This window comes from Hakea prostrata, chromosome 2 (genome assembly GCF_041222555.1).
Source record: "Hakea prostrata isolate BN-2017 chromosome 2, UWA_Hpros_2, whole genome shotgun sequence".
In the NCBI taxonomy this organism is placed as follows: Eukaryota; Viridiplantae; Streptophyta; class Magnoliopsida; order Proteales; family Proteaceae; genus Hakea; species Hakea prostrata.
In genome coordinates, this window is record NC_142601.1 from 45,094,215 (window position 1) to 45,110,629 (window position 16,415).

Genomic DNA, 16,415 nt, shown 5'->3' on the forward strand with positions numbered 1-16,415 from the left:
AAAATTGATTGCTCCTTAATGTTTGCCTATAAAACAAGGTTAGATGTGGACCAACTCAACGGTCGGGAAGTCACATTCAAAGGTTAAATCAGTAATGGATCACCACAGAGCTCTGGCTAATTGGAGAACTTAATTGAATAATGTTAATGGAGGGAAACGATTCAAATACCTCTGATTCGTGTGATACTTTAGTTTATATATAATCACCTCTTATTTTTTACCGTTAGATTCGTTCAGGTAACCATCCGATCGTAGTGTTTTCCCCCCTTCTTCATGAGTTGATTGTAGTTTCCATATATGTCAGGATCGTGCATCTTGAATTTAACGGGTGCACATTTCTTCCCATAATCGTCAGGTTTCTTCATGTGTACGTTATTCCTTGGTTCAGCTCTTGGACTAGTACCGATCGGGCTCACTGGTCTGATCGTTGTTAAACCTGGTTTGATCGTGGTTAAACCTGGTTTATTGTTATTTTATCCTTGTCATGTATATACATGCTAGAGATTAGTATCTGTTCTTCCACTTGGTATTTTAGATTTATGTTTAGGCGATTACTGCTGCAGTTATCCAATTCTAAGTGCACAATCCAACTAAATCCGAGATCTTTTTATCTTTTTAACTTTGAGATCAACCTCAACCCTTATCTTAAGAAACTTTACAGATCATAAACTATCATATGTACGGAGGAAAAAAGAACACAAATAACAGAACATCCAACACGAAACAAGAGCAGGAAAATTGCTCCCATTGAAGTGTCTCGGGACCACACGTCAGAGGAAAAGCAAAAAGAATGAAGAGGAAGAAAGAAAGAAAGAAAGAACCAACATGATTGGTAGGTATGTAAGGAAGCTCTCATTTCATCACTGTTTGAATCATATCGCTTGTTGATCCTATGAAAGCAAAGCAAAGCTTTATGGACGCTTTGAACTGTGATTTATAATGACTACCCATCAGAAAGTGTCGATTAGTAACGGCTGATAGACGAGAACATTAGCCAACATTCTCAATAATCCGTGGGCCCAAATATTCATCCGCTTCCATCCTTAGGTCTTTGGGCATTTCAATCTCTTCCAACCATCCATAGCAGCTGCCATCACCCTCTCTGGGTTCTCCTGCACCACCGCCATCTGTAACCCAAAGCCCAGAAATAAGAACAATGTTAGACGCTGAGGAGCATTAGCCTAAGTAAAGGGAAATTTAATATCATTAATATTACAAACCAGTCTCCATCAGTGTTAAATCCATGGATTAAACACTTAGTTTAATTTAAATAGATTTCTATCTAATCCAACACTTGTTCAAGTGAAACAAACAACCATTACTTTTGCCAAAAGAAAAAGATATAAAGGTGGAGGAGAAAAGAGACATGGCGTGCGATAACAGCACTAGTTTCATTGCTGTTCGCCTGTTTCATGGAACTGTGGTTATTTGGAGGAACAGCTACCCACAGTCTGTGGAAAAGGTGGGCTTGCAACTTACTTGTGGGTGTGCTACATCATTAAAATATTCAGATAATTAATAAACTAAACTAACTTATACAAACCTTAAAACGAAATCTAATCCCCCACTTAGTTATATTATAATAATATAGGTTAATCGTACAATATACTTTTTTTTCTTCCATTGTGGTCCAAGTGTCCAACAATATAATATGGTATAACATGAACGAACAAACAAATCATTGGACCTAACGTCTATGTAACTGCATGCAGACAAATGCAAAAAATCACGGTCACACTGTTCATGCACTAGCTCTCTATGACTCTATGGGACAAGTTATAAACGTAGTCCGGGTGATAATTTCATGGGTTAACATGGAAATTAAGATTGTCATTTCAAGGATTCAAATGGAATGTAATTAGTCAAACAAGTGGAACTTAATTTCCAACAGCATTAATTCATCACCCCCATCAAGTGGAAGATCGAAAATGAAGTTACACTACATTTATGAACTGCCCAAATACGTACATGTCGCTTTAGCCCCAAAAGAAGGGGTGGGACGGGATAAGGGCAGACATTGGTGCAATGATGGATAGTAAAGAAATATATTCTGAAGAGGTCAAGAGGTAGAAATAGAGCCGAGTACTATACATTGAATGAGCGGTCAATATTGAAATCTCGACTCTCCTTTTCGATCTCTACCATGCGCAGCACATTTAATGTGTAACATCCAAGCAATTTCAGTAAAATCAACCTCCTATTAGTAGGAAAACTTTGGCGCCAAGATCACCCAACAAAGATAATGGATGAAGCATGCATTGGTATAGACAAATATCTGCACATTCATCCTTAAAAGCTAGTCATTACCAAACACGCCTTCATAGATGAACTCACCTGATGACCCACTAGAGTAGGGATAATCTCTGTAGTATGTACAATCTCGATCTTCTTCTTCGGAATAAGGAGGACCAATCACATCAAGTACTGCACAAGGTGTAACTGCAGTGAAGGCATGAATGTTTCCTCCAGATGTGGGATAAAGCACTGATGTGTTGCATGGGGCTGTGAACACACTATCTGCCTTCAATTTCGCGAGTCTCACTGAAAAACATTTCAACACTTACTTGGGTTAGTTAGCCACATAAAATTTACTCAGAGATTCCATTTTACCCATTTTGTAATTGCTGTTATATACGGTGAGCGAAGACTACTAACCATTCGAAGAAGGCATGGAACTCTGAGATGTCTCGGGTTCAACCCAATCATATGATTTGATATGCATTGATCCTATGAGAAGCTTGCTGAATACAGTCATGCCTGGGTGGTTATGAAGTGGGATGACTGCTGTTGGTGGAAGAAAGAAAATACAGAGCTGCCAACGGGGAAAAAAAAAGAGGAAGAAATAATTAAGAACCACCACTGTATATATATATGTATTATTGGTAAATTACGGAACCAAGTTCCATTTTTTGAACTCTACTTACCGAGAAATTTTTGCACTTGTAAATAGGTGTACATGTGATACTGGGAGGGCCTTGTAGATCACTTTTAGAACTAAAGAAAAGGATATCCTTACATAATCCAACATCTTCGGGCTTCATGCTATCTGCAGTATAAGAAATGAAAATATAACTACGTCAATCACCACCGCTCAATCTAATAAATCCGACACTAATCATGAGAGATGCATCATTTGCAAAACAAAACACCTTTATGGGTTTTGCAGCTAGCTATATTTACTGAATCTTAAACATGAGAGATGATATCTTGTACAAGACACTTTTAAGGGATTTTGTTATTAGTATTTACTGAATCCTAACTCGGTGAGATAGTTGAGGCTCTTCATCTCACAATGCATCCTTGTCATGTAAATGCATTAATTGTGCGGCACTAAAGAAAAAGAAAAAGCAAAACGAATAGTCGAGATTCAATCTCGACCGCCCCTTTGAATCCCGACCGTAGGCAACCCAACGTTAGACATTAATTGCACAGCACTAAAGTATGACCCGTAAAAGTTTAGACAGAGACCTAACAACACAACTAAATACCACAAACCAAGACAAAGATGGAAACTTTACTTGAGAGTGGAACCCCAGTTATCATCATACTTTATATGTACCTGTACATACTATTCAATTGATGGCATTTGTTTCATTTATAGTCATTAAGAAGGGCTATGCTTGGGTGCTATGCAATAATTGTGCAACGCTGGTGCAGATTATGGTCAAGATTGAAATTTGTGGTCGAGATTTTTCGTAGTTAAAATTTACCAAAAAGAAACTCATTTAGACAAACGAGGAAAAACAATTGCACGGTGCTACGGCAGCAATGAAACTGCAATTCTACATTAGGGTATTTATGAAAGCCAACCCACAAATATATATTTTTCGTTGAATTTTCATATAAAAGAGCATCTGTGCATAGATTTGAGATACTCCGGTAAAATACACTGTACGAGACTCATCTTTAATAGATGCTGATGCAATATTCATTCTATACTCACGATTTCGAGCCTAGATATTTTTGGATTGAACTTGGAGCCCGTACGTATGACATGACCTATAAACCACTAGATTTGATTTTCCACCTGAAGCACTAACCGATGACCATGTCTGCACTTTTTTCTATGGGTAGAAACATACGAGTCCTCAAACGAATGAAACAAAGAATTTAGACCTGAGCTATATAAATTCCACTCATTAAAACCGATCCTCAAATGCACCTAAATTTATCAAATAAGAAAATATCTTGCATACTTTTCATTTGAGACCTACCTAGGGTAAGGGTTCAAGTTTCTCCCCTAAGTCAGAGGTGGTATTTATCTAATGAGCGAGCAATTTCGATTTATCGAATTAATCAATCAAATAAGTAAAAAGATATGATTTCACTCCACATGCTAATCAAATACCTAACAAAATGCAAAGGATCACCAAGACAAAGTGAAGATCCAATCAGCAGCAGGAACTGCTTGATCACCATACAGTGACCATTGCAATAAAGAGCTAGTAGTCTTCATCATCACTAGAAATTACATAATTTAATGATAAATCCACAGTATACGTGTTTTAAGTACTCTAATGGACACAGACCTCAAGTTTAAAATTCAAGCCATCTTCATATGCATGAGGAGTAAAGATAGATATTACAGATCTAATCCATCAGAAGAGTTAGGGAAGAAACATCACAGGTTGATCAGAGATCAGAGCGATAATGAATGAAACAACATGCATAATGATATACTCATTTGATCCTACGGGATTATAAACAAACATGAACAGTGCATGATCCAACGTGAAAACAGATCAGATCTAACACAACAGAACACTGACTCACCTAGAATTTTCTTCAACTTGTGAACATCTTTAGGCGGAGGAACAGTTCCAGGACCTTTAAAGACCTCTTTGCAAGAATCGAACAGTTTCTGAAGCACCATTGCCGTTGGTGAAGCACGATGAGGATTCTTCGTAGACTTGCATCTCTTCTTCTTGATAATTTTACTCACACGCCTAACCTCCGTCGTCATTAGAAATTAAACTAACAAACCGAAAATCTCAGATTAATCCACTTCCGAAACTCTGATATTTTTGGTGAATGAATCCAGATCAATACACTGAAGCGGTTGTTGATGATTTGATGATAGTGAATAATGAACTTAGCCTAGAAAGGCGTATTGCAATATATATATACTAATGCAAGAAAGAGAAAGAGGAGGAGGAGGAGAGGAAGAAAACCAGGGGCCATAGAAAATGGTGACCTTCTCCATCTCCAATGAAATCGATGAAACCACGAACCCTAACACAGCGGTTTTGATCTCCCCGCCCCCAATATTTTCATAATACTACCACCGCGTATGAACGTGGAATTCCCACCAACACTGGTTTCGACTCATGACTCATGATTCATGAATTCATGAGAGACAGCTTGAAAAGTACTAAAGTACCCTTCAGTGAGGGTCCCCTCTTTTGTGAACTTGGATCCTTAATATGACTTTTCACCCATTTTGCAAGACAGCAAGGCTAGCCACGTTTTACATGGACGACCATATTTGATCTGAATGGTGTGTGAACGTGTGTATGGATCACTGTCCGGAGATTCGACTTTCTTTTTAATTTTCTTTTGTTTAAGTCAAGACATGAGTGGGGGCCCACATGAGTGCATGGGGTCCCACAGTTAATTTCCGTTTTCAGGTTTCTTTAAATATTTTAATCGAAGACCGGACTGGATATGAGGAAACTTGGGGCGGCCCCAGTGATGGGAGAATGGAGTAACGGTGAATTTCTGGAAGCAATCGAAGACGACAAACGGGATTCCTAGGCTTGGCTTCCTGATGTCAGCAAATGAGATAATACCGAAGGATATTTCAGGTAATTCACAATTAGGCGACTGTCAGCGTATCTGTCTCTCTCACGCCGGCACGTGAACGCCACGTGTTGGTTTAGGCGATGAGCAAGGAATTATACACACGTGTAAGGGTTATTAACGTCCCCACTGACAAGTTGGCGAATTGAATTGAAATGAAAGGGATAGTAGAACTGTAGAACCGCTTGTTTCGGCAAATCTCATTTGTCTATAAATTTAGTTTCCGATGAATCTGACACAAATATCATCGCACCGCATCGCATCGAGAGCGAATGGATTTTCTTTTGTATTTAATAATTTTAGAGCAATTGAGATTGTGACGTCGCACGTAAGCATTTCAGTATGGATCATATGACACGTGGGACTACTTAGTTCTCTTCATGACACGTGGCATTGGAAAAATCATGCGTTGCGGTTTGACTAGTAAGACGTGACCAGGCAGGAGACGAGACCGTGCTTGGAAAGTTAATAGAGCATTTCAATTCGTTCCTTATTGATGCTGTTGATACGGAATCTCGCTCGTCCTACCCTGTCACGAACTTGCAAGATACGAGCTCGACCGGGAGGACGCTCCGACGAACAAGTCAGTACCAATAATATGATCTCAACTACTCAATAGAGAATTCAAGTAATTGATCACAAGAAGTATGAATACCTGCCCTCTAGTGTTTACCAGAGGTCTTTATATAGTGTATGGTGATAGAGTTATATTCGGAGTAACCTGCTATGAGTTGTTGTAGGAGAGTAACTCTTTTAGAAGAGTCCTTTTACCTAACTAACTCTCTTTTTCCGTTGTTTGGTGGTAGGAGTCTACCTACACGAGGCCATCTCATATTGCTATAAAGATGGACTTTTTAGTGTGGTCGGTCCTACCATGACCTCCGGCCGGGGCCGGGGGGGGTTAAAAAGCGGGGCCGGGCCGCCCCAACCAGTTCGGCCAGGATATAGAATGACCATTTTAGTCATTAACAGATGCGTCCAAAAATTATCCAATCGTTGGAGGCTTGTAAAACAAGAGTCAGATGCAAGCCAATTCGTCAGTTGGGAATTCGCATTTGTTGGGGTATTTGTATTACAAATTCTCCAAATATACAAAAGTGAAATTGCAATACAATTGAGAGATGAAGATCTTTAGCAAATTTGAAGAGCTTGAAGTAGCAACCGAACGAACCACTGATTGATGAGGTTGAGTCACACCTTGATGATGTCTTTAAGGTAATTGATGCACCCTACTACCAAGGGTTCTTCGCACCACCACCTCTAAGATAAAGCAACCTCCAACTAGAAGATGAGGTAGTTCTTCTAGTCCCTTAAAGGAGCCAAAAGCTAGAGCACAACACTTAGACAACTCAAGTAAGAAATGAACTTTGTAAAATAAATAATGTGAGTGAGGAGAGTCACAATAGCACACAATATGCAAGGAAGGATTGGGTTTATATAGGCCCAAACCACACCTCCTCACAAGGGGAGAATCAATTCTCCACTAATGGAGAATCAATGGTTTGTCCCTCCTCCACTAATGTGAATAAACCCCCTTGACCTAACCTCCCCACTTCTTTGGAATGAATAGGCTTTAACCCATTCAAAGACCTTAACCCCCACTCATGGTAATGGCCATGAATGGACATGAAGTTGAAATGAGAAATAAAGGTCAAGAGTTAGAATTTGAGTAGTTCCACCATTCAAGTTAGCCCACCTCATCACCATGATCAAGACCTTTAAGACCCATGACCAATGTCATGAAGAGCCTCATAACCAAAGTCATGAAGGGCCTCCTTTAACCATGGTCATGAAGGGTCTTCTTTACTCATGGTGCCTCATTACCACCCTTACCTCAAGGGTCCCACACACAAACAAAACAATTAAATAAAAGAAATGCAAAAACTAATTTTGAAACTTAATATATAGATAATATAGATTTTAATAAAAAACCTAACCCGCATTCAATCGCTAAGTCAATTATTGTACCATAAAAGATCTCTGAATCGTTGCAGAGCTTGATTGAGAGATAGAATAGAGGAAGAACTTCACTAATTGTTAGAATGTCTCATTTGGGCATCAACCGAAGCCTTGTTAGAGGTTTTATTAAGGCATAACCAAAACCTTTACTTATGAATTTTTGAAGAAATTCATGAAGTGTTAGAATGACTCATTCCGGCGTAGCTGAAACCTTGTTAGAAGATTTCATTCAATCTTAATCAAAGCCTTGTTGGAAGGTCTTTGTCGGTCATAACTAAAGTCTTTACTTAGGAATTTTCAAAGAAATTCATTAAGTGTTAAAAGGACTCATTGGGCATAGCCAAAGCTTTGTTAAAAGGTCTCATTCGGTCGTAACTGAAGCCTTTACTTGGGAATTTTCTGAAAATTTCACTAAGTGTGAGAAGAACTCATTTAGGCATTGCCAAAGCCTTGTTAGAAGGTCTCATTCGGTCGTGACTGAAGCCTTTACTTGGGAATTTTCTGAAAATTTCACTAAGTGTGAGAAGAACTCATTTAGGCATTGTCAAAGCCTTGTTAGAAGGTCTCATTCGGTTGTAATTGAAGCCTTTACTTACGAATTTTCGAAGAAATTCCCTAAAGGTCTCATTTGGACATCAATGAAGCCTTTACTTAGGAATTTTCGAAAAAATTCCGTAAGTGTTAGAAAGTCTCATTTGGGCATCGCCGAAGCCTTTACTTAAGAATTTTCGAAGAAATTCCCTAAGTGTTTATAAGATCTCATTCGAGCATCGCTGAAGCATTTACTTAGGAATTTCCGAAGAAATTCCCTAAGTGTTAAAAGGTCTCATTCGGGCGTTGCCGAAGCCTTTACTTAAGAATTTATGAAGAAATTCCCTAAGTGTTCAAAGGTCTCATTCGGGCATCGCTGGAGCCTTTACTTAGGAATCTCTGAAGAAATTCCTTAAGTGTTAGAAGGTCTCATTTGGGCATTGCCGAAGCCTTTTGAATTCTCCAACTATATCACATGCCCCTCATTCAAAAGAGGTTTGGCTTCCAAAACTTGAACTTTATTGGAATCTTGAGAGAATCTCGTTCGGGAATACAAAGATAACTAAGAGAAATTTTTTCAAATGTCTAGCATTCCATGATCGGTTGAGCTCTCGATCAGTTATTGGATTCTATAATCTGTAAGTGCTTGATCCTACTGGCTTCACAGTCATGTATGATCCTTCCTAAGAAGGATCTAGCTTCTTCTGGTGCCGATCATTCCCAATCATAATGTCCCCATTGAAGGGTCTTAGATATTGAAGTAAATAATTCCATAGCTTGGTCATGTATTCGGTCCTAGCCACAAAATGCCCTCTTGAGCACATTATATATCATAAAAAGGAAAGAAGCTACTAATAGAATTTTTTCTTCTCTCATCTTTTTTTTTTTTTTTTGGTTGCATTCCTTGATCGATTAAGATCTCGAGTCACTCTTGGATCTATCAATCAGTTAGCTCCCGATCAGTATTTGGTCCTTGTCAAGTTCAAATTGCCCACCTTCTCGATCATAATCACGTTCATGTTCAACATTTTACCAAAAAAAAAAAAACGTTCATGTTCAACACGATCATGCAACCCACAATCATTTTCAAACTCTACACGATCATATTCCCTTTTAGAATCAACAATCCAACCATGCTCATGCTTTGACTCCCCACGATCTTAATCCTTTTCCCGCTCTCTAGGACGATCACGATCACGATTACGACGATCACGGTCTCTATTGTATTCTTTCTCCTCGTCCCTACTCCTATCATGGTCTTGAGGTTTTTTTTTCTCATATGTGCATGTACTTGATGAAAGCAAAACCTTTAGGTTTGTTTACCACTTTGTCAGTAATCACCTAACCCTTTTAAGTTGTACAGATTCGCCACGAATGATGCATCACCACCATTGCTTAGAGTTGTGGGGGTTAAACATATGAATGTGGTTGGTTGACCCATTGTCGAAAAGACATACCATCCTCTTACCATGGATTTTTTTTTAATATAGAAGCTAATCATGATTCATGAAATAAAATAATACCAGAATATCTTCTGAAGCTAAGATTTTTTTTTTAGCTTGAAGTAAAAATCAAAATTTCAGTTGTAAGAAAAAGCAAACAACAAATCAAATGTCAGGAAGAAGGGTACTAGTGCTCTGGAGCTCTACCCAACCAAGGGAAAGAATATATATATGACTAATCACATGTGGTAGCTTGAAAATAATAGACAAGAGGTATCATGCATCACTACCTTGCTTGCTCGCCTTTGAGGTCTCTTAACCTCGCTTTCTGCTAGTCCACTCATGTTTGAATTTTTGAACGGGGCTTTGATTGATGATCTCTCTCGTCCTCTTCTTATGGTCGGTTGGCAGCATCATTTTTCAGCATTTCTAGACTAGAGATAGTCGCAGCGGCAGGTGATGAAGTGGAAGACTCTTCACCTTTCATCACAAGTCTTTCGTAACATGACTCCCAAGACTCATGTTGTCAAATAAACACAAGCTCCCTTTTTTCTCAGAATGAACATTCTCAATAGCACAAATAATTGAGTATTGAACCATTATGATCATTATATCTTTTAGCAACTCTTCATTAAGTTTTGATGTTTATCTAAGTGTTGCCCATTTAAGAATAATAAATATACATGTTTTGAGTGCTACTACCAAGTTGTTTTTAGTCACGGCAATAACTGTAAGGTGTTCAACTGGATAGTTGGATCTTGAAGATGAATTAGAAATATCTAGCCATTTCAACATGGAAAAATCATGGACTCCTGGTTTTATAAATGCTAATAAAATACTTACCCGTTTGTGTTGTGCACACCCACCTGCACGATTGAGAAGATGACGCAGCAACATCCACAATTTTTTTTCCTCTGATTTCTTGGTTTTTCCCCAATTAAAATCTTTTCTCACACGGTTTCATGAAACTTGGAATTTCTTGCTTCTTGCACCTCTGACCTGTACTCCATGTTTAACCTTCAATTTCTTCTCTGCAATTGTTTCTTGTTTGAAGAAACTTCTATTTCAGATATGAGATTTTTATATATGCAATTTCATGTTAGGAACGAGTTTTCTTGTGTTTTCAGATCTGCATTTTTTTTTTAATCTGTGATGAGCAAATTATCTTGGATGAAGACTTTTCCATTTTTTGCCAATGGCATCTGACTTTATCACCTCCACGTTTCATGTCTCTGCTGCTCCTTCTCTTAACCTTCCATGTTGCTTATTTGCTTGTTGCAAAAATAAACTTTATAACAGTGTAATCCAGATCGAGAACTTTCTTAGATTGGCATTGCCATGTCAAGCAATACTGTGTCTGCAATCCCGTCACCCATTGGTATTTGAAGCTTCCTTTGTTCAACTGCACTGCTTCTATTTACTGGGCAACAAAGACGGCGTCGATGGTGATGGCCTTAGTTGTAGATTGTGGAGAACATTGGATCTTCTTGTCACATCTGGGTACATTTGCTCTCCAATGCATTCAATCGATGGAGGAAGAAGAAGCTCTATGGTTCATCTTGATTGCCATCTACGAAGCACAAGTTTAGATGAAATGTAATTGATTTTCTACTTCTGAAATTTCCAGAGAAGAAGAGAAGGGCTTGTGCTACAATAAAGTTGAAGGACACATTCTCAGAGATTTTCAGACATTTGCTAATTGATTAGTCTAGTCATACTCAACTAAAAGGTAAATAAGCAAGAAAACATGCAAAAGGCAATCATCTATTTGTCTTCATCGATCTGGTATGACTTGTGATGGTGTAGAGCCCCGTAGATAGTACTGTTTGATTGTTGCTCGACCTTCTCTATCAATCCAACCGACCATGGCAATAGAATTAACCATAAGTCCAGTCTTTGAAAATCCCATTCCAACCCAACCAATGAGATACTGAGCAGATAATACAATTGCCAGGACATGATCTTCAGTCTGTAAGAATCTAAGAAAAACGCCATTCCAAATGGATCTACATGTGAAGCAGGAAGAATAACTTTGATATTTGGTTCCCACCATTTTGACAAACTGAAGGAGAAGAATGGATGACGAAAGAAACAGTTCCAATGAAGAAGAAGAGGTTCTGATTCAATAACGAAGCAGTTGACGCATTGCAGTCCCTTGCATTCGAAGCTTCATCCAGCTAATGATAATGGTGTTAAAATGGTCCGAGCATGCTGTTCGAAATCCAGCTATCTCCTTTGTTTGGCTGTTTTTATTAAAGAAAATCTTGCTTTTTGTTCCTTAGCTCCGGAGGAACACGGAGATGCCGATCAGCTAATCATCTTTTTTTGGTTTCGATTACATAGCATAGTAGTCAAAGAACCAAGATTGTGAACCAGAAACCAAGAGAGCTTCTGTCACACCCCACCCACCGGTCTCGGTTACTAGCCCAACAACCCATGGTTGCGAACCGTCATAGGACAATTTCCAATGTTGTGCAACTATTTATACAGTTTATATAATACATATAACGAAAGGAATGAACTCTAATGAACTCAGTAAAGAACAGACAATTCTCATATATATGTCAATACAATTCACGAATGCACATATGAAATGATATGGATGGTATGCAGAAATATGAATGCTACTAAGATCTAACTATAAAAGTCTCTAACAGTTGACATGCTTTAAGATATACACCAGCCCTCCTCTGGGTAGGTCTTGTCACTCTGATCCGACAAGGATTGGTTACCTCTGTAGGGATCTTGGGTAAAAGGGTAAGTCCACACTTGGCTCTAAAACCATGGCTAGGGTTAAATCAACACTCTCTCACCACAACCATTGGTAATAAGTACTGGCGCATGTTGAGGTTTCTAATCCAATGTAAGTCATACTGGTAACATACTATATGGAGTATAGATACTTCCCCTATGGCACCAACCAACTCGGTTCAGTATCCTTTGGAACCTAGGAGTGAGAACCCCCACAGACTAGCTACCGCTGTTGGACTCTACTCCTTAACCCTATGGTCATCCACATATTGTTGGGGCGGAATGCTCTCATGACTCCTCACGACACCCGGTCCGCTCCTTGGACGTCCATGAGCCCAACCCTAACATATGCAACCCTACCATTGCATGACCAACAATGGATCACTGAGTATCCACACTAGACTGGTTACCGCTGTAGGATGAAACAGAGTCACGCCACCATTGTCACGGGTCACCCGGCTTTAGTTCCCCTGTAGAAAGGGTAATAGCATGTAGGGTACCTAGCCATGCAATTATAGACTCTCCTAGGTATGTCATCCAATAATCATGATAGTGCTAGAGGCATCAGTGAGCATGTGTCCCATACCACAACCCTCTGATATCTCTAGCCAAGATATCCCAGTGGAATACCCCTTCCATCACAACTACACTACATCACTATTTATCATACCATGAACAGTTGTGCAATATCATAAAAGATAAAGTACATAAAAGAACATTACAAACAGCAAGTATACAATAAGATTCACATGCTTTATACAATTACAGCAAGATATATAATTAAATAATAGTAAATAGAACAGATGATTCATCATGTATATGTAATTGCATATAAATAAGAATGCATGTCCTTACCTTGTAATTTAGTAGAACCTCTTTAAGTTGCAATCCAATAATAATTATAAGACTTTAAGTAGAAACAGAGGACACCTAAGCATAGGGTTATAAGAATATATAAGAGTCAAGAGTCAAATCAAAGCCAAAATCAAACCTACACAGTCACTAGAAACCAGCCGGTTGCTTGTGGCGGTTGCTTGGGTTAAGCGACCTTCACAAGTGACCGCCCCTGTTACAGACAGTTTCCAACTCCGAAAATCAGACTTTTGATCATTTTATTTCAATCTGTTTTGGGATGATCTTAGTCCGAATTTTCAATCTTAATAGGTCTATAACAAAGGGGTAACATGAAACCCTAAAATTAACACGATCTATTACCCAAATCATTCCCCTTGATTAGATCCATCCATTTAACAAATGCGATGATTCGTTTCTGGATAGGATCCCATCAAGAATATTGGAAAAAGAGCTACAACTAACCAAGTGGGTAACCACTAACAAAATGGGGATGGGTTCATATCAATTAGAAGTTAAAAATAAGAGAATGTGAGATGGAGATTCATTACCTTAACCAAAATCACCAAATATAGCAGAGGGATATCTCCAGATCACTAACAGCACTTCGCCCACCTTCCATCACGTCTCCATTGCCATCTAATCACCCAAAATAGCAGTCCCGAATATAATAATGCTTTAATAGGGCGAGGGTTAATATTTATAACGAACAGAGGGCAAATTAGGGTATTTTCCTGCAAGCAGAAGTTGGTAGTCGCTTGGTTCAATCAACCGCCTCAAGCAACCGCCCCCTAGTACATTGCTATACAAGAGTGCTTTACTCAATTGGTTGAAACCCAAACGCAACCTAACCCTAATCAACACATGGGGGAGGTCTTACCTTCATTCCGAACATCTCCAAACACCACTTGCCTTCTACCAGAGATCCAACTTCCCAGGAAGGCAGGTTCTTCATTTAAGAGAATTCAGATACATGAGTTCTGGATATGGATCATGGCTTCTATCCGGACATTCCACAAATTAATCCGACTAGACCTTCAAGTTCTTGGACCTGCAATACGGGTTCAAGGTTAGAAATACGGGGGTTGTTACAACTTCTCTACAACCTGACAAAATTAAAGAAAAGTTTATTAGAAAACAACAAATTCGAAGATCCAACAAGGACTGGAAACCTTTGGAACGCTTCCGACGAGGAATTTTCGAACGATAATTCTTCTCTTCCTCTTTTTTTTTAGCGAATCACAAATCACAGCAAGAAATCATAGATTTCAACAAAATTTCATTGCCATCGCTCAAGAATCTCAAAAACAAAACAGATCTTAGAAGAGAACTTGATCGCAGAAACAAAAGATCTCCAAACGAAAAGATTGCAGAAGAGAACCAAATCACTCACGATCGGTGAATCATCCTATTCTTCCTGTAACTGAGCCATAGTTTATTGCTCAATTTCCACACATGGCACCAAATGATAAGTCCAAAGATTGTCCAACCGTTGGAGGCCTGCAAAACAAGAGTCAAATGCGGGCTGACTTGTCAATCGGGAATCCGCCTCCGATGGCTAAGTCAATCATTGCACCATAAAAGAGCTTTGAATCGTTGTAGAGCTTGATTGAGAGATAGATTAGAGGAAGAACGATTCAATTACCTCCCCTTTGAACCGATAGTTGCATTATATAGGGTTTACCTTTCATTCTCGACCATCGAATTAATCCATAAGTCTTGTCTGTGACGTATGATCTTAGGGTTTAACTTCCCTAATCCGTGTTATTCCACATTCCTTCCTCGGCATGATCGCCTATCCCAATTTTGGTGAGATCATATCTCTTACCATAGCTGTTGGATCTTCCATAATAAGTTTCTTCATGTTCAAGTAATCTTTGCGTTAGCTATTCGCTCTGGTTTGGATTGGGATGAACCAACCGACCATGGTTTGACTCGGCTGGTTATTATTATTATTTTTACTCATCACTTATCAATTAGAATCCACAAGTTTCCATTGCCAAGGATCAGCATAACCCTCACTTCTAGTAGAGAAATTCAACCGTGGCTACTCTGATAATCTGGTTGAGCGTAGAGTTCAATCAAGAGAAGAAATTAACTTGGTTTTCCTCCCATGGATAGAAGACTCAATGAATTCCATATTTGCTTCATGAAACCCAGGATTGTTGGGTCTCTCTTCCGTGTTCTAGAGGATCTTTTACCACAAAACTTGCTCATAGAAAGTTAGTTATTGGAAAACTGGAATTGATGTCTAACCAGAACATAGCTTGGTGGAATTTTTTTTGAAAATTATATTTTTGGGCATGTGTGTTAAATGCAAGACTATCAATTTTGGGAGACCCTCTTTCAATGGACATCAATTCACCCTTGTTGTGTGTTTTACAGAGAAAGTGAAAAATGGACATGGCATGTATTTGTTGGTTGTTAATGGATCAGACGAATCTAGGTTGTAGGGCCACTATGGCTCAGATTGGAAAACCTCAAATCTAATAACTTAAGGAGTCTTTCCCTCTCCTTATTTTCTGATTATGAACTAGATAAACCTATGTTTGGTGGATTTTTTCAATTCTGTTAATAACTTGCTATGCTATTTGGTTATTACGAATGAGGTTGTCTTCTTGAAAAAAAAAATACTTGGACCATTTTCGAATTATGGAATTTATAGATAAATGGTCAAAGGATTTGCAACATGCTCTTCCTGAACTAAGTTGCTTGGTGGAATGTCATCCAACACCCTTCACTAATATAGTGTGTATTTGCAGTGCGATACTAGATATTTGACAAAGTAATAAGGTCATACTAATGCGTACAAGAGTGGATGAGCCAAGAAAACATTGCACTAGGTGGGCATGGGGGCCACTTAATTTTAGAGGACAATTTTCAATTTATCACATATGGAAATATTAATGGCTATGATATTGTTCAAGTGGTGCTACAAGGCATGATTGATGGTATACATAAGGTTAAGGAGATGGGCATGGATGTTACTCAAATTTGGTGCAACCACAAACAACTACTCAATCTTGTTCCTATACCCAAATGCTCCACTTGGCCCCTACAAATTGCTCCAATGATTATTAA

At 38.8% G+C, this 16,415-nt stretch overlaps 1 protein-coding gene across 1 annotated transcript; it reads right to left on the reverse strand.

Annotated features, from left to right (window-relative positions):
• Window positions 1-514: 514 nt before the first annotated feature.
• LOC149024451 (plant cysteine oxidase 2-like) lies at window positions 515-5,074 on the reverse strand. The gene is made up of 5 exons (XM_089142950.1): window positions 4,774-5,074; window positions 2,925-3,046; window positions 2,656-2,812; window positions 2,335-2,541; window positions 515-1,127 (listed from the first exon to the last, which is right to left on the reverse strand). Exons 1-5 carry the CDS (start codon window positions 4,961-4,963, stop codon window positions 991-993), a joined length of 813 nt encoding a protein of 270 aa, XP_088999076.1. The 5' UTR covers window positions 4,964-5,074; the 3' UTR covers window positions 515-990.
• Window positions 5,075-16,415: the final 11,341 nt, after the last annotated feature.

What these genes read in the sequence shown, in the direction of transcription:
- LOC149024451 (XM_089142950.1), bottom strand. Translation starts at nt 4,963, where the DNA reads ATGACGACGGAGGTTAGGCGTGTGAGTAAAATTATCAAGAAGAAGAGA. An exon ending in CAAGTTGAAGAAAATTCTAG is followed by an intron (nt 3,047 to 4,773) that starts GTGAGTCAGTGT and finishes CTTATACTGCAG; the next exon opens with ATAGCATGAAGCCCGAAGAT. An exon ending in CTACTCTAGTGGGTCATCAG is followed by an intron (nt 1,128 to 2,334) that starts GTGAGTTCATCT and finishes TTTGGGTTACAG; the next exon opens with ATGGCGGTGGTGCAGGAGAA.